The sequence below is a fragment of the Rhincodon typus genome, chromosome 5 (genome assembly GCF_021869965.1).
Source record: "Rhincodon typus isolate 14 chromosome 5, sRhiTyp1.1, whole genome shotgun sequence".
Classification (NCBI taxonomy): Eukaryota; Metazoa; Chordata; class Chondrichthyes; order Orectolobiformes; family Rhincodontidae; genus Rhincodon; species Rhincodon typus.
Genome location: NC_063336.1, coordinates 64,355,363 through 64,372,935, shown reverse-complemented (window position 1 = coordinate 64,372,935; position 17,573 = coordinate 64,355,363). Strand labels below are relative to the sequence as shown.

General features: G+C 42.4%; 1 protein-coding gene across 2 annotated transcripts in view; it reads right to left on the bottom strand.

Annotated features, from left to right (window-relative positions):
* The window catches only part of moxd1 (monooxygenase, DBH-like 1), a 99,261-nt gene that overhangs the window by 11,668 nt on the left and 70,020 nt on the right, over positions 1-17,573 (bottom strand). The window contains exons 7-9 of one of the 2 annotated variants that reach the window (XM_048596864.1): positions 13,067-13,233; positions 9,454-9,645; positions 3,723-3,782 (exon numbers count right to left, since the gene is read on the bottom strand). In XM_048596864.1, coding sequence (XP_048452821.1) covers positions 3,723-3,782; positions 9,454-9,645; positions 13,067-13,233 — 419 coding nt within the window. The remainder of the gene's footprint in view (positions 1-3,722; positions 3,783-9,453; positions 9,646-13,066; positions 13,234-17,573) is intronic. The other variant, XM_048596865.1, reaches the window with a different exon arrangement.

Sequence of the window (17,573 nt, the reverse complement as noted above, 5' to 3'; positions counted from 1 at the left end):
GAGGGAAAAATGTCTTTGGTGGTGGGGTCGGATTGCAGATGGCGGAAGTGTCGGAGGATGATGCGTTGGATCCGGAGGTTGGTGGGGTGGTACATGAGGATGAGGGGGATTCTGTTTTGGTTGTTATTGCGGGGAGGGGATGTGAGGGATGAGTTGCGGGAAATACGGGAGACACGGTCAAGGGCGTTCTCGACCACTGAGGGGGGGAAGTTACGGTCCTTGAAAAACGAGGACATCTGAGATGTACGGGAGTGGAATGCCTCATCCTGGGAGCAGATACGGCGGAGGCGAAGGAATTAGGAATAGGGGATGGCATTTTTTGGGTGGGAGGAGGTGTATTCTAGGTAGCTGTGGGAGTCGGTGGGCTTGAAATGGATATCGCTTTCTAGGTGGTTGCCAGAGATGGAGACAGAGAGGTCCAGGAAGGAGAGAGAGGTATCAGAGATGGTCCAGGTGAACTTCAGGTTGGGGTGGAAGGTGTTGGTGAAGTGGATGAACTGTTCGAGCTCCTCGTGGGAGCACGAGGCAGCGCCGATACAGTCATCAATGTAACAGAGGAAGAAGTGGGGTTTAGGGCCAGTGTAGGTACAGAAGAGGGATTGTTCCACGTAACCTACAAAGAGGCAGGCATAGCTTGGGCCCATGCGGGTACCCATGGCTACCCCCTTTGTAGGAAGTGGGAGGAATTGAAAGAGAAGTTGTTGAGTGTGAGGACGAGTTCGGCTAAGCGGATGAGGGTGTCAGTGGAGGGGGACTGGTCAGGCCTGCGGGACAGGAAGAAGAGGAGGGCCTTTAGGCCATCTGTATAGGGAATGCAGGTGTATAGGGACTGGACGTCCATGGTAAAGATGAGGTGTTGGGGACCGGGGAATTGGAAGTTCTGGAGAAGGTGGAGGGCGTGGGTGGTGTCTCGGACGTAGGTAGGGAGTTCCTGGACCAAGGGGGAGAAAATGGAGTCGAGATAGGTGGAGATAAGTTTGGTGGGGCAGGAGCAGGTGGAGACAATGGGTCGACCAGGGCAGTCAAGTTTGTGGATTTTGGGAAGGAGATAGAAGCGGGCGGTGCAGGGTTGGGGAACGATGAGGTTGGAGGCTGTGGGTGGGAGGTCACCTGAGGTGATGAGGTTGTGGATGGTTTGGTGGTCGGGAATGGGGTCATGATCAAGGGGGCAGTAGGAGGTGGTGTCGGAGAGTTGGCGTCTGGCCTTGGCGATGTAGAGGTCAGTGCGCCATACAACAACTGCGCCTCCCTTGTCCGCGGGTTTTATGGTGAGGTTGGGATTGGAGCGGAGGGAGCGGAGGGCTGCACGTTCTGAGGGGGAGAGGTTGGAGTGGGTGAGAGGGGTGGAGAGGTTGAGGCAATTGATGTCTCAACTCAGTAAAGGGCTCACCTTTGTCCCCCTCCACCCACACATCAACTAATACCGGTCACGCTTGGACGTTGAACAGTTTTTCCACCGCCTCTGCCTCCACGCTTACTTCTTCAACCGTGAGCCTAACCCTCCCTCTACTGACCCCTCTCCCGTCTCCAACACACCCCCTCCTCCTGGACACCACCCCAAGGCCTCCTACCCTCCCTCGACCTCTTCATCTCCAACTGCTGTCGAGACATCAATCGCCTCAACCTCTCCACTCCTCATCTGCTCCCGTGCATCTCAGATGTCCTCGTTTTTCAAGAATCGCGACTCCCCCCTCTCAGTGGTCGAGAACGCCCTCGACCGTGTCTCCCGTATTTCCTGCAACTCATCCCTCACACCCACTCCCCTCAATAACAACGAAAACAGGATCCCCCTCGTCCTCACGTACCATCCCACCAACCTCCGGATCCAATGCATCATCCTCCGACACTTCCGCCATCTGCAATCCGACCCCACAACCAAAGAATTTTTCCGTCCCCACCCTTATCTGCTTTCCGGAGGGACCACTCTCTCCGTGACTCCCTTGTCCGCTCCACACTCTCCTCCAGCCCCAACACACCCGGCACTTTTCCCTGCAACCGCAGGAAGTGCTACACCTGCCCCTACACCTCCCCCTTCACCTCCATCCCAGGCCCCAAGAAGACTTTCCACATCAAGCAGATGTTCACCTGCACATCTGCTAATGTGGTATACTGCATCCGCTGTTCCCGTTGTGGCCTCCTCTACATCGGGGAAACCAAGCGGAGGCTTGGGGATCGCTTTGCAGAACACCTACGCTCGGTTCGCACTAAACAACTGCACTTCCCAGTCGTGAACCATTTCAACTCCTCCTCCCATTCCTCAGACGACATGTCCATCCTGGGCCTCTTGCAGTGCCACAACGATGCCACCCGAAGGTTGCAGGAACAGCAACTCATATTCTGCTTTGGAACCCTGCAGCCCAATGGTATCAATGTTGACTTCACAAGCTTCAAAATCTCCCCTCCCCCTACCACATCCCAAAACCAGCCCAGCTTGTCCCCGCCTCCCTGTCCTGTCCTTCCTCCCACCTATCCCCTTCTCCCACCTCAAGCCCCACCCCCGTCTCCTACCTACTAACCTCATCCCGCCCCCTTGACCTGTCCGTCCTCCCTGGACTGACGTATCTCCTCCCTAAGTCCCCACCTACACTCACCTTTACTGGCTCCATTCCCGCCTCTTTGACCTGTCTGTTTCCTCTCCACCTATCTTCTCCTCTATCCATCTTCTATCCGCCTCCCCCTCTCTCCCTATTTATTTCAGAACCCCCTTCCCCTCCCCCATTTCTGAAGCAGGGTCTAGGCCTAAAACGTCAGCCTTCCTGCTCCTCTGATGCTGCTTGGCCTGCTGTGTTCATCCAGCTCTACACCTTGTTATTCTCAGATTCTCCAGCATCTGCAGTTCCTATTATCTTTGAAACTCTTTTAATTCAGTTCTCCACAGAATCCTCTACTGGTGGCTGTCTTTGGTTTGGATAAGCCCCACACTCTGGGGTTTTCATCATAAGGCTCTCCACCTCTAATTCAATGTTTCCTTCAAGTTCCTTAGTAACCCAGATGATGCCACAAACATCACAAACATGGTGCTTAATTTACTGTGTTTGCAAGATTGTGCAAAAATGTAAAGAACCTGTACACTTAAACATATCACCTCATATTAGTAAAAGGGTATATTGCTTTCTGCTTCATGTTCATCCACTGACTCATTTCTTGAAATTTACCCCTTTGTCTAAGCTCACATTCATCTGTGTTAATATCTCCTTATATGGCATGGTGTTATAGTTTGTTTTATACTGCCCCTGAAGCAACTTGGGATGCTTTATTACATTAAAGATCCTTTATTAAAAACAAGTTGTTGTTTCTATTTTCTTCCTCTTTAACATCTATCTAGTACTTTCACCAATCAGAACAGGCATGAAATCAAATTGAATCAACTATCATTATTATTTTTATTTTTCACTCTTTCTGGTTAAAGTTTCTGAAAATGAGAATGCACTTTTTAAGCTTGTGTTAAATAACTATTTGAAATATATATTTAGAGTTACCATTCTAATTTTACACAAAACATAATAACATAGTCCATGCATCACTAAAAGATCTTCACATTAAAGCCAATTGATTTTTTTTATTAGTGACTAAAAGATCTGATACACATCTTTCTGCAGTTAAACGCTGCCTGATAAAATTATTCTCTTCCAAAACATTAAAACTGATGATGAAGTAATGTTTAACTAGCAGGATATAATCTCCTTACAAAACAAACAGATTGCAATTTTGTATGTTCTTACCCATGTCATATTGCTGCGAGATGTAGTATTGTACTGGCATTCAGTCACTAAACTATCACCCTGTAAGACATTGTAAGGACTTTTTAATATTAAAATGTGAAGTTAGCATTAAAAACATTGGATGCTGTGTAATTTGACATTTAAATAAAAGACCTGGAAGCTTACTTCAACTTGAACAAGAAAATCAAAGTTAGAAATTGAAATTTAAATTAAAAGTTGTTCCTTACTCGACGCACTTTTACCAAAATGCAACACCCAATGACAACAGCTAGACATCTGACAATGGTGGATCATTCATTAGGTAACATGTAATCCAAAACCCCAGGCTAGTGCTTTGGTGAAATAGATTCAAATCCAAAATCAGTATATTAAATTTATAAATGAAAAATCTGGAATTAAAAGCTAGTCTCAATATTAGTTTTCGTGGAGCAATTGGGATTCTGGGTAATCCAAGATAGAGGATGGGAAAAAATTGTAGCTGTCAGAGCTGCTCTTTTTTTTGAGGTTTTTTTTTCAGTGTTGGAGCTAATTTTGGAGCAATAGTTACTGTTTATAAGCTGTTGCATTGTTTTTAAAGAAAGTCAAAACAAGGTACTTTAAAACAAGAGAGGGAGCAGGGAGCATGTGGGAGGCAGAGAGAAAAGAAATCAGTGACCCGCGCAGCTGTCTGACCCAGCAGTGAACTTTCACAGCTGACTGCCTCTGCTGTTCGTCTAATCATACTCTGTTTGTAAATCTATAATAGTGAATAGAGTAATTTTCAAAATATGTTTTATTCAGATCGGTCTCTAGATTTAACTGTTTTTTTAAAATATAAAACATAGTACCAAGTTACCCTGGAGCAGTGTTTTTAGAGTAGTAAGACTGTGCTATTTTCTCAGTCTGCAGATTGTTAGGTTGCAAAGCTGGCCTTTAGTAGACTAATGTGCTCTTCCCGTCAGATGTGGGAGATTAGGGAGTATTTCAATGTTACTGATGATCATGTTTGCAGGAAATGTGTTTGGTTGTGAATCCTATTAGATAGCATGGATAAATTGGAGCAGCAGTTGAGGCAAAAAGAAATTTGTAGGAGCCAGGGGTGTGATGGATGGCAGTTTCAGGAAAGTAGAAAAGCCGCAGGTATAGTCAGGTAGATGGGTTACCTCTAGGAGAAGTAGGCAGGTAATGCAGGAGTCTCCTGTGACTATCCACATCTCAAACAAGTATGCTGTGTTGGAAATTGTAAGGGGTGATGGACTCTCAGGGGAATGTAGCACTGACAACCAAGTTTCTGAGACTAGCTCTACCGTAACAAGGGGTATGCAAGGTTCCAAGAGATTGATTGTGACAGGGGACTCTCCAGTCAGAGGCAAAGACATTTCTGTGGCCAGCAATGAGATATCAGAATGGTGTGTTGCCTCCCAGGTGCCGAGGTCAGGGATGTCTCCAAAGGGTGCAGAATATTCTCAAAGGGGAGAAGGACTAGTAGGAGGTCATTGTACATGTCCGTATAAACAACATAAGAAAAGGACGAGGTCCTCAGGAGAGAATATAGGAATATAGAGTATAGGAAATTAGGCAAGAGGTTTAAAAGTAGACTTCAGGTAGTAATATCTGGATTACTCCCAGTGCCACATGTTAGGGAGAGTACGAATAGGAGGATAGAGCAGATGCAGGGGAGAAGAATATACATTTTTGGATCATTGGAACCTTTTCTGGAGTAGAAGTGACCTGTATAAGAAGGAAGGGTTGCACCTGAATTGGAAGAGGACTAGTATACTGGTGGGGAGATTTACTAGAGGCATTCAGGAAATTTTAAACCAAATGGCAGGGGGATCCCAACAGATAGTGAGAAAGGAGATCAGTCTGAGGCTGATGCAATTGGGAAAAGCAGCAGCTCAAATAGTCAAGGCAGGCAGGAGCAAAGCAGAGAAAGAGGCAGGACTGATGAATTAAACTGCATTCAAGAGGCCTGACAGGTAAGGCAAATGAACTCAGGGCATGGTGGGGAACATGGGTCTGGGATATCATAGCGATTACAAGGATGTGGCTCAGTATGGGACAGGACTGGTAGCTTAATGTTCCAGGATACAGATGCTATAGGAAGGATCGAAAGGAGGGCATGAGAGGAGGCGGAGTGATGTTTTTGATTACGGAAAACATTACGGCTGTACTTCCGGAGGATATTCCAGGGAGTTCATCCAGTGAAATTATTTGGGTGAAACTGAGAAATAAGAAAGGGATGATTACCTTATTGGGATTGTACTAAAGACCCTTATCCCCCCCCCCCCAATAGTGGGAAATTAAGAAGTTAATTTGTACGGAGATCTTATTTATCTGTAAGAATAGTAAGGTGGTAATGCAATGTCTTGAAAAGTGTCCATACTACCGAAGAGGTGGCGCTGGACATCTTAAAACACACAAAGGTGGATAAATCCTTGGGACCAGATCAGGTGTACCTTAGAACTTTGTAGGATGCTAGGGAAGTGATTGCTGGGTTCCTTGCTGAGATATTTGTATCCTCAATAGCCATGTGTGAAGTGCCAGAAGATGGAGGTTGGCTAACTTGGTGCCATTATTTAAGAAAGGTGGTAAGGAAAAGTCAGGGAACTAGAGGCCGGTGAGCCTGACATGAGTGTAAGTTGTTGGAGGGGATTCTGAGGGACAGGATTTATATTTATTTGGAAAGGCAAGGACTGGTTCGGGATAGTCAACATGGATTTGTGCATGGGAAATTGTGTCTTGATTGAGTTTTTTGACGAAAGATGATTGATGAAGTCAGAGCAGTGGGTATTGTCTATATGGTGCAACACCTGCCCATTTACCTCCTCCCTCCCCAGTATCCAAGGGCCCAAACATACCTTCAACTGCACTTCCCAGAATCTAGTCTACTGCATTTGCTGCTCACAATGTGGTCTCTTCTACATTGGGGAAACGGAGCATAGACTAGGTGACCGCTTCGCAGAACATCTACGTTCTGCTCGCCAAAAAAACCCAGAACTACCCGTAGCCTGCCACTTTAACGCACCACCCTGCTCCCTGGCCAGCATGTCTGTCTCTGGCTTGCTGCTGTGTTCCAGCGAAGCTCAATGCAAGCCGGAAGAACAACACCTCATTTTCCACTTAGGGATCCTACAGCCCTTAGGAGTCAATATAAAGTTCAAAAATTTTAGGGCCTAAACTCTCCCATGTCCCAGCCCCCTACTCCACACACCAGGCCTTGTTACCATATAGCCTGCCATTACACACCAACTGTTATTAGTCACTAATAGTCCCATTAACAACTATTCACTCTCCCAGCCTGATCATTATCAACTCTTTGTCTGTCCAACTGCTCTTCTCTCTCTTTAGGCTCTAACCTAAATCCTTACCCCATCCCACTCCCCTTTTTTCTGCATATAAACTGACATTTTCCCAGCCACCATCAGTTCTGAGGAAGGGTCACCGGACCCGAAACGTTGACTCTATTTTTTCCTTCACAGATGCTGCCAGACCTGCTGAGTTTTTCCAGCAACTTTATTTTTGTTCATTGTCTATATGGACTTCAGTAAGGTGTTTGACAAGGTTCCACATAGTAGACGAGTTAGCAGGGTTAGATCAAATGGAATCCAGGGAGAGCTAGCCAACTGGATACAAAATTGGCTTAAAGGTAGGAGACAGAGGGTGATGGTGAGGGGTTGCTTTTCTGACTGGAGTCCTGTGACCAGCAGTGTGCCACAAGGATTGGTGCTGGGTCCTCTGCTTTTTGTCATTTATATAAATGATTTGGATGCGAATACAGGAGGCCTGGTTAGTAAATTTGCAGATGACACCAAATTTGGAGGTGTAGTAGACAGCGAAGAAGGTTACCTCGGAATACACTGGGACCATGATCAGATGGGCCAATAGGTGGAGGAGTGGCAGATGGAGTTTAACCCAGATAAATGCGAAGGTCTACATTTTAATAAGGTAAATCAGGGCAGGACTTATGCTCTAAATGGTAAGGTCATGGGGAGCACTGCTGAACAAAGGGAACTCAGATTGCAGGTTCATAGTTTCTTGAAGAATCGCACATGGACAGGGTAGTGAGGAAGGCATTTAGTATGCTTGCCTTCATTGGTCAGTGCATTGAGTATGGGAGTTGGGAGGTCATGTTGCAGCTGTACAGGACATTGGTTAGGCCACTTTTGGAATACTACATTCAATTCTGGTCTCCTTGCTATAGGAAGGATGTTGTGAAACTTGGAAGGGTTTAGAGAAGATTTACAAGAATGTTGTCAGGGTTGAAGGGTTTGAGCTAATGGGTCGAGGCTGACTAGACTGAGGCTATTTTCTCTGGAGTATCAGAGGCTGAGGGATGATCTTATAGAGGTTTATAAAAATGTGAGAGAATGGATAGGTTGAATAGTCAGGATGTTGTCCCCAGGGTAAGGGAATCCAAAACTACAGGGCATAGGTTTAAGATGAGAGGGGAAGTTTCAAAAGGGACCTAAAGGACAACTTTTTCACGCAGAGGGTGGTGCTTGCATGGAGTGAACTGGCAGAGGAAGTGGTCGAGGCAGATTCAATTACAACTTTTAAAAGGCATCTTTTAGGAATAGGAATTGTTTATGGTTTAGAGGGATATGGGCCAAATGCTGGCAAATGGGACTGGATTAATTTAGGATATCTGGTCAGTACGGATGAGTTGGACCGAAGGATCTGTTTCTGTGCTGTACGTCTCTATGACTAATTGCCTTGAAATGTCATCTGGTTCACTAATGGAAATCTCTCAGCTTACCAGTCTGACCTATATGAAAGTCCAGATGCACAATAATGTGTTGACTCTCAGCTGCCTCTGCAATGGCCTAGAAAGCTATTTAGGGCAATTAGAGAAGGGCAACCAATTCTGACTTCTCCAGTGATGCTCACATCCCATGAAAAGAATAGAGAAAAATGTCAGTCCCTCTTCTGACAATGAATTGATATTTTTCCAAAGGCACATGAGCATCTGTTGTGTCAGGTGCCCAGCAAAGCAACAGAAATATTTTCACAGTTGGAGGTCCAAGCTGCAAGATATCTGAGGAGTTTATTACTTTGCCAGCAATTATGTACAATACTCAGCCCTTTCCATCCAGAAGGCATACCATTGCAGCCACTTAAGGGAAACCCACGTATCCACTGCAATGGCAAACCCTGTTGGCACCTCCACACTGTCACAGCTCCTCCTGGCACTGTACTCTCAGCAGCACAGAGATGACCAAAGGCAGTCAGCGGCACTATTCATGGGCCTCACAGTAAAGATCTCCCAACTTTGCAGCCTGCTGACATCCCTACTGATCTAATCCTAGTTGAGTGATGTGTTGGATGTGCACTAGACCACAGACATTTTACCCTAATCATGAAACAAAATAGCCTTTTAAAAAAAAGCAAAATGCCGGAGATACTGGAAATCTGAAACAAAGCCAATGCTGGAGAAATTCAACAGATCTGGCAGAGTACGTGGAAAGAGAAAAAGAGATAGCATCCAGAAGAACGTCATATCCTGCCAGATGTGCTGAGTTTCTCCAGCTTTCTCTCTTTGGGCTTTGTACCCTCTTCCCCAATCACTAATAATAATTCCTCAGGAAACTCCCTTAAAGGAGAGCGATTCTTTATTCAAACACCCACTATCTTGTCAGTTCATATGTATTCAAATTAATTACTTTGTTTTGTTATATATGAAAACTGTTCATTTTCAGGTCATTGGTTTTATAAACTTGAATTTAGATAGCAAAGATAATAAAATCCATACCAGCTGAAGAACTCTTTCCTTCTTCAAATGGCGAAATTCTTGAAAATTAAAGTCAAACTCATCATCATGTGCAAGGAGAGGTTGCTCTACATTATTCCTGAAATGCCTTATTCTTAGAGCTCGTCCTGCAAGATGTGAATGGAGAAGAACAGCAAATACATGGATCCCAGATGCTTTTTCCAGAGACAAAGCCTGTGTAACAAAAAGTATTATTCAATCTAAAGGAAATTTACCAAAAGTAAAAGGTACCTGTCTTTTTCTTTTTGACAAGCTTCTATATAAAATCATGCTTTAGCAATTAAATCATTGTGTTTGGGCTGAAGGCAAGTAACAACGCACATCAGTACATATATACAGAATGTTTCTATGGAAGAGGCCCTAATTCTCCACAAGTTTACAAAGTCTAACTGCTGTTAATCAACCTCTGAATTCATAATAAAAAGGCTAGAGCTATTTTTACGCAAACATTTGGTGGGTTCACACAGATACTGCTGATATCTTAACTCTGGGTATTTTCTTTTCCTGTGCTTGAAATGTAACAGAATTGCAGGAGGTAGAATGCATATGCAATACTTACTGCTTCTGTAGTACCACTAGATGTCGCCAATGGCATTCATGGTTAAGTCAGAGGATATGCTGTTTTACAACAATGTGGCTGGTCACACAAAAGTACAAGGCATTTAGCCCCATTTATTTGTGGCATTAAGATTAACTCAAATTAAAATTAATCACATAGTATTTTGGATTTTTTTTAACTAATGGGAACTTGTCATCAATAGCATGGTTGGCATTCTTTGCCGAGTCTGTGCATTGTAGGTACACCTATAGCACTTTAGTCAGGGAATTCTAAGCAATGGAGGAATAATATTATACGTAGAAAACAGCAGCAGAAGTAGGCTATTTAGGACTTTGAGCCTGCTTTGCCATTCAATATGATCGTAGCTGATCATCCAATTCAGTACCCTGTTCCCAATTTCTCCACAAATCTTTTGATCCTTTTAGCCTCAACAACTATATCTAACTCTTTCTTGCAAACATTCAATGCTTTGGCCTCTTAATGCTTTCTGGGGCAGAGAATTTCACAGGCTCACCATTCTCTTGGTGAAGAAATTCTCCTCATTCTCAGTCCACAGTGGCCTACCCTGTATCCTTAGACTATGACCATTTGTGTTTATTTCAAAGTCAGGATGGTCTGTGTTTTTGGAGGTAGTCATGTCCCTTTGTGCATGTTTTCTTTGTTCCACCAGGTGGAAGGAGTAGCAAATTTGATAATTGGAGGAGCCTTGGAAGATTACTGTGGTGCATCTTGAAGATCGTACAGACTGATGCCACTTTGTGCTGGTGGTAGAAACACTGAATATTTAAGGTGGTGATTTAGAAATTAAATTTCATTACTCTGTGAACACTGTAAACAAGTGTTTTTAATATGCTACATATTTAAACAAACACTTGGAAAGATAAGATCCGAGACAAATAACAAGCTGAAACCTAACAGTAGTTGACTTTCAAAGAAAAACTATAAACATGATATTTGAAGACATAAAACAATCTACTTCGGAAATGTTAATTATATAATTGTAAAATTTGTAATTTGGCAGCCTCATTTTGGTATAAAATCACAAACGTAAACGTATATTCTTATCTTATAGAATCCTTACAGTGTGGAAACAGACCCTTCAGCCCAACAAGTCCACACCAACCCTCAGAGTATCCCACTCAGACCCACCCCGCTATATCTCACCTAATCTACACACCCCTGAACACTACAGGCAATTTAGCATGGCTAATCCACCTAACCTGCACATCTTTGGACTACGGGAAACCAGAGCACCCAGAGGAAACCCACACGGACACGGGGAGAATGTGCAAACTCCACACAGACAGTCACCTGAGGGTGGAATCAAACCCAGGTCCCTGGTGCTGTGAGGCAGCAGTGCTAACCACTGAGCCACCGTGCTGCCCCAAATTTTCAACAAAAAATTAGATTAGCTAAAAATTATTCTCAAGAAAGCTTTATGCATTCCAGTGGTTCAAATATAAAGTATAATTGTGAAAACTGGTAAGACTATACTTTTTTTTTCTATTGTAAAACTGTGCCCAAGCAAGGAGGGTTAATGTTCACATGAAGTGTACACCATGTCAACAACACTGCCAATAAACTTAGGTATATATAAAGATGTCAGACAATTAAATTGTTTTAAAGATTAAAAACATTAAAAAGTTCCAATTCCAAAACATGCTGGATATGCCTGTAGCTTCAAATGTTTTAAATTGGTATGAATTATTTCAGAAATCACTAAAAATGGTTTAAAACTGTTGAAATTTTTATTTCAGATTTTGCAAAACCTGGCAAAATTAAAATGTTTATAGTGATAAGACAGAAAGGCAGGAAATTTATTCTAAATCAATTTTGAGGAACATAAGAGAACATAACAAGGATGCAGACTAACATAGGTATGTTACATGAGTGGGCAACATCTGGCAGACAGATGGAGTAAAACATCAGAAAATGTGAAATCGTTCACTTTGGCAGGGACAATGTAAAAGCAGGGTATTACTTAAACAGACAGCAGCTACAGAATTCCAAGGGCAGAAGGATCTGTGTGTTCTCGTGCATACGTCACAAAACGTTAGTTTGCATGTACAGCAAATCAGTGAGAAGGCTAATGGAATGCTAACTTCTTTTTGACAAGAATAGACATAAACATGAGGATGTTACCTTTCAGTTATACAGTGACCACATAATAAATATTGTGTGCAGCTTTGGTCCCCTTTTTCAAGGAAAGATGTAAATGTATTAGATGCAGTTCAGAGGAGCTTTACAGCATCGACACCTGGATTGAGCTGGTTGTCTTATGAGGAAAGATTGGACACGCTGGACCTGTTTTCCTGAAGTTTCAATAAATGAGGATTAATTTGATAGACGTACAAAAGATTCTGAATGGTCTTGATAAGGTGAACGTGGATTAGATATTTAGTCTTGTGATTGGGTGCAGAACTTGGTGATGCTGTTTGAAAATTTAGAGGTCACCCTTTTAAGATAGGGATGATGAGAATTTTTATTTAATCTTAGAGTGTTGTCTGACTTTGGAACCCTTTGCCTTAGAATGTGGTTGAGGTGAGATCATTGAATATTTTTAAGGCAGACGTAGTTAGTTCTTCTTAGGTAGGTGAATCAAAAGTTAATTGGAGGTAATTGGAATATGAAAATTGGAACACAAACAAACACATTAGCCATGTTCATGTTCACTAGTGCAGCAGGCTTGAAGGGCTGAATGGCCTACTTCTGCTCCTATTTCATGTGTATCTATTACTATATTTAGAATGAATTAAATTTGACTATAAGAGGTAGGCAAACATCCTTTTTGAGACACAAGAGATTTCAGAAACAGCACTATGCAAAGTAAATAAATTTAGTACAGACGTATTTTCACCAATATCACTCTGACCTGGGAAAGAGTAACTTGTCTCTGATAATGAAGTTGTTTCACAAAGACACAAATACTGCAACTTAATATCAATCTCTTCCCTCTCGGTCACTACACTGAAACCAATCTCAGTATAAATCAACATAAAGCCAGGCTCAGAAATAGCAGACAATATGGGAGCTTACCTCCTGCAGGCATTCCATGGTGCAATGACCCTGTGAAATATAACTTGACATATTGGGTGGTATCATGTGGTAAAGACTAACCCAAACACCAGTTTCAATAACTCCAGCATCATACTTTCTCAGAATGGGTGTATACAGCAGCTTTAATCCAGAGCTGTCTATACATCCTATAAAAATAAACAATAGTTAAGTGCTCAAATTAGAAAGCAAAATTTGAAGGCTGACTTGCTTATTTAATGAACAAAGGTGAAATTAACTTATCCGTAGAAATACTTTGGTCATTTGATGAACTTCCTCCTATTTCTTTATGTTTAGTGCATAGTGCAAAACAGTAACTTAGATTGGCAGCAGACTATTTATCCCAACTCTGATTTTAATTGTTCACCTTGTACCTAAATGAGACACATTTATCTTTAATGATTCAAATATATCTCGTTGTCGGGAATCTTTTTGAAATATTTCCGGTCCTACTTTAGTCGGGGTCCAACAGAGGATAGAGAGGAGATTGAGTGAGGCAATCTGCAAATAAGCCTCTACAAAATTGGTTCCAAATTCAATTCAGAATTCTAAAAATTTAATATAATTTCACTCTCAAGAGGAATTCACTGGCTTTTATTGATAATGTCACTGGCCCTGGACCAGGAGGCCTGGGTTTAAGTCTCACCTGCTCCAGAGATGTGTAAGGACATCTGTAAACAGGTTGATTAGAAAAATAGGTCTACAAGGCAGCTCCTGATGATATTAAAACTGAAATAAGTAATGCAGCTGTATGGTGATTTATAATCCACACTTGATGGCACAGCATGTTAGATTGCAATAAATTGTGCCACTACCTAATCTTCAAACCTAAATATTTAGTTTAATGATTTATTTTAGATATCAATCTCAGACCAAGCCATAATCATAAGTTTATGGGGAACAACCAATGTTTCACTTCCTGCACAGCAATAATGTATTTTATGAGACACTAAATCATTTTTGATCCAGTATGATAGTGTTATAATCCAGGAGATTGGCACTCGGTAATGATACTTATTTGAAGAGCTGGTGCAGGCACAATGGACTGAATTGCCACTTTCTGTGCTGTAACAACACTGTGATTCTGTGTATCGTTTATCTTCCTGCCTATTTCCTGTTTATGCCCTTATTCTTTATCTCTTCTACCCCAAATCCTTACCTATGTTTTTACTATGTACAGAAATTGTCTTTTTTTAAGCCCTAACCACTTTCCACTTCTCTGCTCTTCACAAACTGTCATTAATTCAAAAATGAATGACCCTTGGCCTCTTGCATACTTAATCCAGTACCCTTACTATACTTGTTTTTGAAAAGCTGATCCTTATTCCCCAGCATGTTTCAAGGCCCTGGTTATTAATGTACCTCCACTCTTAGTCCGAGCTTACCCCAAACCCAATCATTAAAAAATAACATTTATCCTTTCCAACCCCAACAGTGAGTTAATTTCTGCCCTTTCATTCCACTCCAGTTTCAATTGTGATCCTTCAACCATTCAAAGGAGTACTTATAGTCCACCTCTTACTATCTTCTTTTTGTCTCTTGATGCCTCTTTCCTGTCCATGTTAATACATTCAACTAGGCGAGGGGCAACATACAAACGCAAGATGTTTTTGGACAACGTTATCTGGGGCTGCAACAAAAATAACTTGCAACACAAACAAACAAACAATTAATCTTCTTCATCAAGTGCACAATGAATATAATTCTTGCCAAAAGAATCATTGCAAAGCTGCACAGTGCCCTTTTCTGTCTGTAGAAATGCTTTTAGTTCATACTTTATATTTGGATAGCTGTATTTATCAAAGAATAAGTTCCTTATAATTGCTTACGTTATTTTAACAGGAATCATAAATTTGATTCTAATCTATACTCATTTCAATTAACTTAGTTTAACTACTATATTCCATTGCTTTTCAAAGCAAAGAACCAATTTAAGAGATCTAAACACTGATTAAAATCTTAAGGCAGGATATTCACTATTCAATTAAAGCAAAAATTTTTTCTTTGAATTGACAAGACCTATTGCTGAAATACTATAAATACTGTATTTGTGAATAACAGTGCTATGAAACTCACATTTCCTATGATATAAATAAATTTACATTAATTTTTAATACCAGCACAATTTCATTTTAAGGCCTGCCAACAGCATGTATGTGCTAGATTCGGATTATAGGCCATAATGTGGGAAACAATGAATGCACCTATTTTAATTATCTAATACCCAAGTTTCTAAATGAGGATTCTTGAAATAATCTAAAAACTAACTATTACCCACTCGATGTAAAATTACCTGTACTCATTTGCACTGAGAACATTACAGTTAATTTGGCCTCATCTGCTAAATTGGTGACTATTCATACAGATAAAATCAATTTATACATAACTCCTCACAATTTAGAGTCAAGCAGCATTGAAACAGACCCTTTGGTCCAACCAGTCTAAAACCCTGTTCCCAAACTAAACTAGTCCCACTTGCCTGCACTTGGCCCATACCCCTCCAAACATTTCTTATTCATATACTTACTCAAATGTCTTTTAAACATTGTAACTGTACCTGCACCCACCACTTCCTCTGGAAGTTCATTCCACACACGAATCACACTCTATGTAAAACAGTTGACCCCATGACCTTTTTAAAAACTTTCTCATCTCACTTTAGAAATATGACCCCCAGTTTTGAACTCCCCCATCCTAGGGAAAAGATCCTTGTCAGTCACATTATTTAAGCCCGTCATGATTTTATAAATCTCAATAAAGTCACCCCTCAACTTCCTACATTCCAGTGAAAGAAGTCCCAGCCTTTCCGGTCTATTTTTATATCTCAAACCTTCCATTCCCAGCAACATCCTGGTAAATCTTTTCTGAACCCTCTCCAGTTTAATAATATCCTTCCCATAACAGAGCGACCAGAACCGCACACAATACTCCAGAAGAGGCCTCACCAACATCCTGTACAACCTCAACATGACATCCCAGCTCCTATATTTAAAGGTCTGAGCAATGAAGGCAAACATACTAAACTTGTTCTTAATCACCTTGTCTACTTGTGATGCAAATTGCAAAGAATTATGTACCTGAATCCCTAGGTCTCTCTGTTCTACAACACCACCCAGGGCGTTGCTATTAATTGTATAAGTCCTGTCTTTGTTTGTATTACCAAAATGCAATACCTCACATTTACCCAAGTTATCCATCTGCCACTCCTCAGCTCATTGAACCAATTGATCAAGATTTCTCTAATCTGAAATATCCTTGTTCCCTGTCCATTATACCATCAATTTTGATATCATCCGCAAACTTACTGACCATGCCTCCTATATTCTCACCCAAATCATTTACATAAATGTCAAACAAAAGTGGACCCAGTAGCAATACCTGTGGAATGCCACTGGTCACAGGCCTCCAGTCTGAAGAACAACCCTCCACCACAATCCTGTCTCCTATCCTAAAGCCAATTTTGTATCCAATTGGTAAGCTCACCCTGAATCCCATGCGATCTAACTCTACTGATTAATCTACCATGCAGAACTTTGTCAAAAGCTTTACTCAAGTCCAAGTAAACCATGTCTACTGCTCTGCCCTCAATCTTTTTGGCTACTTGACTAAAAAACGCAATCAAGTTTGTGAGATACAATTTTCCTCGCACAAAGCCATGCTGACTATCCCTAATCAGAGAGAGAGACAGACAGAGAGAGTGTGAGTGAGTGTCTCTCTCCCTCTCTCACACACAGAAACACACACTCTTTCCCCAACGGACACACTCCCTCTACTCCCCCTCCCTACACACACACACAGTATGCGTGTGTGTGTGTGAGAGAGAGAGTGTCTATGGGGGGGGGTGAACAGTGTCTATGGCGGGGGAGAGTGCCAATGGTGGGGGAAGAGAGAGTGCCGATGGGGGGTGGGAAGAGAGAGTGCCTATGGCGGGGAATAGAGAGAGAGTGTCTATGGTGAGAAGAGAGAGAGCATCTATGGGGGCGAGAGAGAGAGTGTCTATTGGGGGGGGGCGGTTAGAGACTGAGACAGAGAGAGAGAGAGTGTGTGCATGTGTGTGTCCATGGGAGAGAGTGTTTTTTTGTGTGTGTGAGAGAGGGGGAGGGACACACACACACTCACTCTCTTTGTATCTGTGGGAAGGGGGAGAGAGAGAAAGTGTGTGAGTGAGTGTCTCTCTCCCTTTCTTACACACACCCTCCTCTCTCTCCCTCTCTCTCGCACAAACACACAGCCCCCTCTCTCTCCATGACACACACACACACCCCTCTCTCTCTCTCACGCACACACCACCCTCTCTCTCCTTCTCACACACACACCCCTCTCTCTCTCCTTCTCACACACACCCCGCTCTCTCTCACACACACACCCTCTCTCTCTCTCACACACACACCCCTCTCTCTCTCTCACGCACACACCACCCTCTCTCTCCCTCACACACACACACCCCTCTCTCATGCACACACCTCTCTCTTTCTCTCTCTCTCACACA